This window comes from Nilaparvata lugens, unplaced genomic scaffold, assembly GCF_014356525.2.
Source record: "Nilaparvata lugens isolate BPH unplaced genomic scaffold, ASM1435652v1 scaffold7444, whole genome shotgun sequence".
Classification (NCBI taxonomy): Eukaryota; Metazoa; Arthropoda; class Insecta; order Hemiptera; family Delphacidae; genus Nilaparvata; species Nilaparvata lugens.
This window is the reverse complement of record NW_024093193.1, coordinates 863-11,942: the sequence shown is the minus strand read 5'-3', so window position 1 is coordinate 11,942 and position 11,080 is coordinate 863. Positions and strand designations below refer to the sequence as shown.

Sequence of the window (11,080 nt, the reverse complement as noted above, 5' to 3'; positions counted from 1 at the left end):
TGAATTTTGGATAAATAATGATTTATTCGAATTTCTATTCTCAATTTCTCAGGAAATTTCATTCCCACACTAGTGGATTCTATATGAATAATGTTTTATTCTCAATTTTTCAGGTAATTCCCTTCTAACACATGTGAATTTTGTAAAAATATGATTTTTAATTCAAATTTCCAATTTTAATTCTGCAGGAAACTCCATTCCAACAGTTGTGAATTCTGTATAAATAATGTTTTATTCTGAATTTTCCAGGAAATACCGTTCCAACATGTCTGGAACTCGACCCACACTCACCTGCACTGCTCGTTCACACTGGAGAGGGTGGACCGCCTGGCCTCCAGTGTCTCGTTCAGGGTGGTCGCCAGTCAGAAGGGGTGTCAGTCACATCGACAAATTTTCAGGGTCAACGCTGAGGTCAACACTGACTCTTCCAACTCATCGTCACTGGTCAGTTTATTTATTAATAACATTCATTAAATAAATGTTCTGGGAATAATCCCCTTGCGGAGCACGGGTTACCTACTAGTCTATATATATATAAAAGCGAAATGGCACTCACTGACTGACTGACTGACTGACTGACTCACTCACTCACTCACTCACTCGCATAACACTAAGAATCTACCGGACCAAAAACGTTCAATTTGGTAGGTATGTTCAGTTGGTCCTTTAGAGGCGCACTAAGAAACTTTTGGCAATATTTTAACTCTAAGGTGGTTTTTAAGGGTTCAAAGTTCGTCTTTAGCTGTATATTTTCTTCTCCCAATCTCTTAATATTATAATTGAAATTTCCATATCATTGTACTATAGAACTATAATCTAGATAGAGTACCTCTTCGAAACAGTTGTTAACTGGCAACTAAATTAATAATTTTGTCAGGTTGGCATTAAGTTGACTTTGTTAGGTTGGCACCAAGTTGAAGATTTAAATGCATTTATCGCGGAAAAATTGATTGGGCACTGCTACTTTAATCCTGGAATATTATATTTCTAGCCGTCAGCTCGGTTCGCTCGCCATATCCGTTTAGCCAGACGTTTAGTCTGGACCCCCGACTGGATTGTCCTAACATATGATAAAAATGCTCAAATGGAATGCTGATCTCATTCTTGAACGATCCAGACGGGGGGGACGGATATGGCGAGCGAAGCGAGCCTGACGGCTAGTAGATAATATAAACTATACTGTGTGTAGTAAGATTTGGCAGGGTGTAAATATGATAAGAGGGAAAAGTTAATTTACAGAATAATTTACAATTTTTTGAATTAGCTTAGCTTATATTCATCCAAATGGAAGATTGAAAGAATATGGAATCCTGTGTAATTCATAGTACATCGCATATTCATGGACAATCTATTGACAATCAAAAACTATGAAAACATCAAATTCATCTTTGAAACATTGATTTAAACTATCTGTTTTTTTTAATTCAACACCTTACTGAAAGATATTATACTACCAATTAATTGAGAAGAATGTGTTTTTCGGAATAATAAATTCTGCATTACTAAGCAAATAGGAAGTCTGTATCGAGATGTAAATGAAAATATTGATAGTCAGATAAATTCATGATTCACCAAATAAAGTCAAGTGTATCATTTGTATATTGTATTTGGACAATTTCTATCTAAATTTTGGAAAGGAACAGTTTTGGGCTTTAAGCCTGTTGTTCCTTTCCAATCATTCATAATTGAGAATGATATTGTATCTATCAATGTATAAATAAATGAAAGGTTATAAAATGTAGCCTATTTCTTAAATAAAATAAATTTAATTATTTTTCAGACGCCAGGGAGTCCATCATATCAAAGCCGTGTAGACAGTGACAAGCAGCAGTGGGTGTGGCTCCAGTGTAAACAACCTGTGATCAGTCGCCTTTCAGGTGAGAATAACCTCAATTTGAGGAAACAATAATCACTATATATGTAAAGAAAAACCTATGTTCTCTTAAAGAAACCTACCGTAATTTTAGAGACCTAACACATAATCATAAAATAATGATTGAAAATCGAAATGGTAAACATGCTTGTAGTCCTCTCTTTATTCAATGTTAATTTTAATATTATTAAACGGAATCCAGATAAATGCTGTAATTCACCCCAAATACTTCTGTTACTGCAAATATTGACAACAGGGTAAACAGCTAGATGGAAATTTGATGAGCGCTACTATTCAAAAATTTATAAAACATACAACAATTCATTGAGTCTTTCAATTGAAAACCCCGGAGAAGAATTATTTCAGATGATCCTGTTCTATTATGATATTTATTCATTTAAATATTTTTATCCAACAAATGTACAGATACATTGAATAACGTCAAATATAATAATAATTATTAAACGGAAATCCAAATTAAATGCTGTAAATCACCCCGAAGACTTCTGCTACTGCAAATATTGACAACAGGGTAAACAGCTAGATGGAAATTCGATGAGCGCTACTATTCAAAAATTATTTTTCAGCTCGGGAATCGAATTTTCGGTCAAGAATGCTTACCCTTACACCAAACTGACAATCTCTGGTATCAGCGCTCATTTTTTACGAAGCCATAACGGCCAGCCAATCCACAGATGAAAATTATTGAGATATTGCAATTTTATTTAAATGCTAATGGATTAATTCATATTATTTAACCAAAATTTCAACTTTCATAATTTCCCAAAATAATTACAAAAATGTTGTAGCCTATTTATTGATGAGACTATAATAGTTATGAGAGACTGTTGTTTTTCTTCTACTAATTGCAATAATAAAGTCTATAACAGTTTACTATTTTAAACAAAATTTAGACTATACTTGGAACGTTGGAAGACTCCTGCGTTTATTTCATTCGATATTATTAATTCAATTACATTTCAACATAATGCATATATATGCATATAATAATATTAGATCAGGAAGAATCGTACTAAGACATTATTTAGATTTTTCCAAAATGAAAAACTTTCATGGGAGATGAAAATATTTTAACATGCTGCCCCGAAATTTAAAGTCCATAAAGGATCCATTTTTTAACTATTTTTAACAACACTACAGTCTCTCTGACTGATAGAGATTGATAGTGATTCAATATCTTTGAATATTAGTTATTAAAACTAGTACTCACTCGCGGTGGAGCAATTTCGGATTTTTACAATCCTCCATACAGAAGTTGGCGATTTTTAGAGCTAAGCTGAAGAAATATCTGATAGAATTGTCACTTATATCATTTCTAGAATTTTCTCAGATTCTATGTGTTGAATTTTTTTGTGTGTTTTTTCATTTATCATATTTCATTTTTAGAGCTAAGCTGAAGAAATATTTGATAGGATTGTCCTTATATTCATTTCTAGAATTTTCTCAGATTCTGTTGTGTTGAATTTTTAATTGAATGTTTTTGTGTGTTTTTTTCATTAACTATATTTTATTTTTAGAGCTAAGCTGAAGAAATATATGATGGGATTGTCCTTATATTAATTTCTAGAATTTATTGTGTTGAATTCTTTAGTGACTGGTTTTTTGTGTTTTGTTCATCTATTATATTTTATTTTTAGAGCTAAGCTGAAGAAATATATGATGGGATTGTCCCTATATTCATTTCTAGAATTTTCTCAGATTCTATTGTGTTGAATCTATTATTTACTGTTTTTGTGTGTTTTTTTCATTATTATATTTATTTTCAGAGCTAAGATGAAGAAATATCTGATAGAATTGTCCTTATATTCTTTTCTAGAATTTTTTCAGGTTTTATTGTGTTGAATTTTTTATTGACTGTTTTTTTGTGTTTTGTTCTTTTATTATATTTGAAGTTATTCAATGTATCTGTGCATTTGTTGAATAAAAATATCTAAATTGAATAAATTAATATCAAAAGAGAACAAGAAGATCAGCCTGAAACAGTTCTTCCCGAGTTTTTCAATTGAAAGCCTCAATAAATGTTGTATTTTATGTTGCTTTCCATGACGAATCACTATAAATAATCACTTTGTTGTAGCTCAGACACTGTCTTACTTGTAAATATTTGAAAAAAAAACACTTACTTTTCTTGGAGTGTAGAGGAATGCATTTCACTCCTGAAATGAGCTTCATCAGCCTTTTCGTGAATTGTTGTATGTTCATAATATATCTTGTTACCGCGGTATCTTATGATCTTCACAAAGTTAATATTAATGGATCATTAATATGTTGAACAGGTTTAGCAGATCGCTGAGGAAACAGTTGTGTCAGTGTTTGGATACCCCCAATTCAAGGAGCAATGATTGGAGGATGCTGGCTCAGAGACTCAATGTTGACAGGTGATTGCCATGTACTCCACCTTTACTTTTTAATTTTTCAACAATCTACAATCACAGAAATAATTTCAATTCGATTTGAGTCTTATTAACCCTGTTCTTTTTTTTCAAAATATGACACTTTCATTCATTCATATAAGTAGATAATCAAAATGATAGGGAGAGGAAAAATATAAAATTTTTTGTGTAGTTGAGAAGTTGATATTGTGGTAATCATTCATACTAGTAGTTCTGTGAACAGTAGACCTCACGCAGTATTCTCATCCACTAGTAGGTACCTGATTGAAACTTTAGACCTTATGGAAATACAGCAATAGACTGGCTTCTCCACACATCTGTGTAATCACTCAGCTGATTTATGATGAATAATTCTATAGTCTGATTTTTACTCTAATATTGGCGTATGAAGGAGGCTCCTTTTTCCCTTTTATATTATCCTTGAAATGCAAAATTTCCAAAAACCTTGTATATACGTCGACGCGCAATTAAAAAAGGAACATACCTGTCAAATTTCATGAAAGTATATTACCGCGTTTCGCCGTAAATGCGTAACATATGAACATTTTAACATTAAGAGAAATGCCAAACCGTCGACTTGAATCTTGGACCTCACTTCGCTCGGTCAATTAAATGAAACAGACTAAGAAATTGTCAAAAAACCACAGATTTATTGATACTTAGAAAGACCGGTTTCGGTTTTTACACCATTGTCAATCTCTGATAAACTTTCTCATTTAATAAAAATGTATAATGTTGTTAAAGTAGTTTATACATTTTTTTATTCAAATTTATTTATTCAAGTAAGTTACAAACATTCTGGTTCATACATGAATCTACAATAAATTACAGTACAACAGCCAATTATGCAACAAATTTCACATATTATGAAAACTTATTAATTACAATGAAGATTGAATGCAACATTAGAATATTGATAATATAGTATTGTAATATAACTACATAAATCAGCGGTGTTTCAACAATGAATAAATGATAATTTCAATGAATGAATATACACCCCACTATATATTATATGTGTTGGGGTATAAGTAATTAGTTGCTTATTGCGTGTAATAATTACTATTTACTATCTATCTACTATTTACTATACATGTCACGTGATTTTCAATTTGGCGTGCAGGATATAGCTGAGACGATAACGACTAGACATTGTTGTTTTCATTCAATATGGATATTTACCACATCACCTCTACAAACACAGAAAATGTATCATGCCATGGCTTATTCTATCTATAGTTGGCTGTGATATCATGCTCTCACTTGTGTACAACTTTATTGGTACTTGTTCCAATGTTTCTAGTGTATTTTTAATTAACTTATATAGGCTTGCTTATGTATTTTGGCTTGGGTGTGGGTAATGAGATGGATGATGATCAGATCAGAATAGATCAGAGTTCTTTATCTATGCATGTTCAATAACTGGCTTATAAACTTTGGTAATAAGATCACTCCATTCATCTGGGCTACTTTTGTTCAAATTATTAAAATAATATAAAAACTTGAAGTACCCTTTATTAAAAACTTCAAAATATTTAAGGACCATTTCGAACTAATCGTTAAAATATTTTTAAGTTTTTAATAAGGGTACTACAAGTTTTTATATTATTCAACGAATTATACCAAGTATGAAAATGTAATTAATGAGAATAAAGATTGAATGCAATATTTTAATAACGATAATAAATAAATAAAAAATACGAAATTCATAAAATAACTTAATTAATACAATGTGCAGTGATAATAAGTGTAATATTTAACTATAATTTGGTGTTTTATTTTTCGAAATTTAAATTTGCATCTCATATTTATTTTTGGACGGAAATTTGAGCTTGAACTTCTTACAGAAGAAACATAACCTATTTTTTGGACATGTAATCAAAATTTGGGAATGGAATAGTTTGGGGCCAAGCCTGTGTTCCTTCCCAATCATATTCATATGATTTGTTATTGTATCAAGGTATAAATGAATAAATAATAATAAATAAATAATGAATATAATATTGTGATGTAACTACATTAATTGGCGGTATATCAAACAAATACGGTAGATAAGCTCATATCTGTGCTTTTAGAATTAAGTTTGTTTTTCGGTCATTCTTCAAAATTATATTTTAATATGTGGATTTCTTATTTTATTATAATAATGTGATATATTTCTTCTATGTTCAGTTTTGAAAATCTACTATATGGAAATACTTGAGTTTGTGAATGAAGAACTACAAGACTTAACCCATTATTATATTATTATCTAAATTTGGGAGAGGAATAGCACAGGTTACCTTATTTTTCCTCTCCCTATCATTTTGAGTATGTACTTATTGTATAAATGAATAAAGAATGAATATTAAATGTTGATTCTCAGTAAATGATATAAATTAATATCCTTCCCATTAAACTCTTGACACAACCCATCCAGCATTGCTGGTATTGGTGAAGAGGAAGAATGTTTTTCTTCTCAAGAATGAGAATGAAATTAACACACGACCGGGGTGATTAGATGAAATTAGATTAGATTAGAGTTCTTTATTTATGTATGTGACAATAAACAAATGTGACATGAGTGGAAGAGAATTGATTGATTGATTGAGTACTTTATTTATGTAGATTACAATATATACTGGCTTAACATTTATATACAATAGCTACAATACAGCAAAATTATAGGATGAATTTACATAATATAGACTAAGAAAATAATTATTGAACTGTATATGATATAAAAAGCAATTTGTATATAATAACTATAGATAATAATTATATGTCATGCATCTACATAAATTGGCAGAGCTTTGTAAATATCAATGTCCATTCTTCGGAAAGAATATTAAAAATATCCTCCCCACTAACTCTCTACCAAATGAGTGATGAGAGATTAGTGGACCTACAGCTTTAGGTGGGTTCCAAACAATATTTATGTTATCAACTTATGTGTATTTACTGTTTTGCAGGTACATAAACTACTTTGCAACCAAAGCCAGTCCGACAGAGCACATCCTGGACCTGTGGGAAGCGAGACATCGAGAGTCAACTGCAGTCACTGACCTCCTAAACGTTTTGCGAATCATGGGACGAAACGATGCTGCCAGTCTCATGGAGAAGGAACTGGGGCCTTGGCTGTGAAGCTCTCTACTTCTGGGACAGACCTTGTGAATTTGAAAATCAGGAAACAGTTTATTACTGTTACAAACATTGACAGACTATTACCTGATAAGTTTGTAGTAATATAACTTAAAATGTCTCTCCACTTCTGGGACAGACCTTGTAAATTTGAAAATTGGGTGACAATTTAATACTGTTACAAACATTGACCTTATGATAAGTTTGTGATAATGTAATTTGGAATGACTATTAAGTTTATTGTGAAAATGTAACTTGAAATGTCTATCCACTTCTGGGACAGCCCTTGTAAATTTGAAAATTGGATGACAATTTAACACCGTTACAAACATTGACAGACTATCACCTCATGATAAGTTTGTGATAATGTAATTTGGAATGACTATTAAGTTTATTGTGAAAATGTTACTTGAAATGTCTATCCACTTCTGGGACAGACCTTGTAAATTTGAAAAACTATGAATAAGTGCAAAAATTCTTTTTAAAACATTGACAAACCTCACCTCCATTGAAATGTCTCTGGGATAGGTCTTGTGAATTGTAAATAATATCCACAAAGAGGTGAGTTTATCACTATTATGCCACAAAAATTGACAGACTATTTTTATCACCTAATAGATGATTGGTTGGAAAAATAGATCTCACTACTTCTGGAACAGACCTTGTGAATTATGGAAATACAGTAATAGAGGTGACAGTATCACTGTTATGAATTCAACATGGATATACGATCACTCTGTAGCTTGTTGTTTGAAAAATTGTAAATCTTTCTACTGAGGGGACAATCGGACAAATCTAGTAAATTTAAGAACAAAAGATTGTTTTTGATGAAATCAATGTTATGAAGAGAATAATGGATAGTTAGTCTACAGATGGAAATAGATTGGAAATCGCATTTTTTCAAATGATAATTAATGAATAATTAGACTTATTAAACGAAAATCCCAATCAAATGGTGTAGAATTTTGATCTAGCTGTTACCCTGTTGTCAATATTTGCAGTAGCAGAAGTCTTCGGGGTAATTCACAGCATTTAATTAGGATTTTCGTTTGATGGATAGTTTAAACTATCAATTGTTTAAACTTTTTACAATTGTAAAAAGGATATTGAGAGACTTTTCTGTATGTAAAACACTGTAGTTAGTTTTTGTTGCAACTGGATATCTCACTTCTTCTAGAACAGAACTTGTAAAAATTTAAGAACACAAGTTATCCATTGAAGAATCAATATTGTATAGTAAATTATGGATAGTTTGTAAGAAAAATGTTGAGACTATATTACCTATAAGCTTACTCCACACAGGGACATTAGTAGCGTCAATACCTACTATTACTTCAGGCCCCACAACTAATAATTAATGACGTCATAACATGTAGATTGATTTTCCTTGAATCATAGTAGTTTCTACTAGCTTATCAATGTATGCTCTCTAACTTTTGTTAGGCTACTGTATCGATTTTTCATTGGATAGAATACTATCTAAATTCCATATTAAAGACATGTGTATTTTGTTAAATGGAAATTTTATTGAAATAAAAACACATTATTCCACAAATGCAATAATACTATGAAGTAATAGTAGGTATATTGGTAGCGTCCACTATAGCTGCTATGGGAACACGGAATTGGAAATGTCTGTAACTCTAATATGTAGATATAATTTTCAATTCCGCGTTCCCGTAGAGCAGCAATAGTGAGGTCCACGTTATAATGGCAGTGTTTGATTAACAATGGTATTGCTATCCTTGTCTATAATTCAACAAATCGGAAGGCGCTATCTCTTTCTCGGTTTGCTCTGTTGCCAGATCAATGTAGAATTAATAAACAAAATATTTTATCTTAGTTATGAAAATTCATTATGAAATTATTATTGAAAAATATAATTTCTTGCTTAATAAAATATAATTGATTATTTTAAACGAGAATGAACAGTTAATATTACATCAATAAAACTGTACCAGCTACCGTCTATAGAAGGCATTGACAAGACAGAGGATCCATGCTTATTTATTTATTTGGTTAGCACAAACAATACAATGATTGAGAAAGGAAAAACAGTCTATAGAAGGCATTGGCATGACAGAGGATCGGCAACGTTGTTCTCCTATCTTTCTCCACTGCCATTATAACGTGGACCTCAATATAGTGGAAGCTACTTATGTACCTGTGTGCAGCTTGCTTTAATGATTGGTTGTTTGAATTAACTGTAAAACTCACTACTACTGAGATTTAGCCTACTTTTTAAATTTTGAAAAGATAATCGGGAAGTACTTCTTTGATTTATCATCAAAATTACTTCCAAACCTTTTGACATTCTACACTGTAATAAAGCAGACAATTTGGGTATAAGCAAAGACCTTAAAGAGATAAGGTCTCTCTTCAAAGGAGACAATCTCTTTAAAGATATAAGGTCTCTGCATCTTTAAGGTCTTTGGGTATAAGATACACTTAAAACTGCTAGCATCTGTTGAATAAGAAACATTGATGCTATAAGGGTTGCCGACTGTTCAAAATGACCCCTTCACTAGAGCGTAATCATTTCTATGTGCCGGTTGCACAAAAGCCGGTTGAATTTTAACCGTGTTTAATTCCATAAGAACAAATCAGAGAAGCCGTCTTTTCAAAAAGGCCTTCTCTGATTGGTTCTCGTGGATTTAATCACGGTTAAAATTTAACCGGCTTTTGTGCAACTGACCCTTAGGGCCGTTTGCACAGTGACAGTTTAAACTAAATTTCATTTTAGACTGGATTAAATCCGTATGAAGTATCATTTGTTATAGGGCCGTTTGCACAGTCAAAGCTTAAACTGAATTCAATCAGCTGGTGGCTTAAACTCAAAATGAATCATATTATAACAAACGAGACTTGATACGGATTTAATCCAGTTTAAAATATTAAATTTAGTTTAAACTGTAACTGTGCAAACGGCCTATAATGTGTTTCATTCTGAGTTAAGCCAACAGCTGATTGAATTCAGTTTAAGCTTTCACTGTACAAACGGCCCTTAAATAATGTATATTTTGTGAAGAAGATATTCATATAATTATTACCTTATTGATTTTTTTGGGCATGAGCGAACAAACTATTGTGGAGATATTATCAAACTGAATTTACTTGTACATAGAATAATATATCATAAATTGTATACTACAGAATAGATTATAGACATAATGTAAGAATATTTAAGAATGCAGTAGTGAGACCGTATTTTGTAAAGAGAAATAAATGTAACACAATTAAATCTTAGACATCTTGTAAATATTTATAGAAGAACATGTTTGTTTTGGAGAGAGAGGTTTTGATAGTATTTTGTGAATTTTTAAGAGGAATTTGAATTTTCACTCTAGAGGATGTTTTAATTTGGGAAAACTTAGTTTTGGGTTCTAAACCTGACGCTTCTTATCCTATATTTTTGTGCATGATATTTTTGTGCCTGATATTAATTGAAAGTGTATTAATATAGTATTTTGTATTCAGATTGCCTACTTCTTATCACTATAATTTCTGGGCCTAAAAGAGCCTACCTAGTCCGACGAATGAAATATTTTACAATTAACTGCATCTTGTTTAAGGTAGAATTATCCTTCCTAAATATTTCAGAGTGATATTCCAATCCTATATTCTCGTAGGCTAGATGAGAAAATGCATCACTGCCAAATCATAATATGAAATC

At 31.3% G+C, this 11,080-nt stretch overlaps 1 protein-coding gene across 1 annotated transcript; it reads left to right on the top strand.

The window, feature by feature from the left end:
• The first annotated feature begins 242 nt into the window (after window positions 1-242).
• Window positions 243-8,657, top strand: LOC111062092 (netrin receptor UNC5B-like). Its single transcript, XM_039445620.1, has 4 exons — window positions 243-444; window positions 1,781-1,877; window positions 4,171-4,272; window positions 7,239-8,657. Exons 3-4 carry the CDS (start codon window positions 4,244-4,246, stop codon window positions 7,408-7,410), a joined length of 201 nt encoding a protein of 66 aa, XP_039301554.1. The 5' UTR covers window positions 243-444; window positions 1,781-1,877; window positions 4,171-4,243; the 3' UTR covers window positions 7,411-8,657.
• Window positions 8,658-11,080: the final 2,423 nt, after the last annotated feature.

Coding starts and splice junctions, on each gene's coding strand:
- LOC111062092 (XM_039445620.1), top strand. CDS start 4,244: ATGCTGGCTCAGAGACTCAATGTTGACAG. Junction 4,273..7,238: donor CAGAGACTCAATGTTGACAG/GTGATTGCCATG, acceptor ACTGTTTTGCAG/GTACATAAACTACTTTGCAA.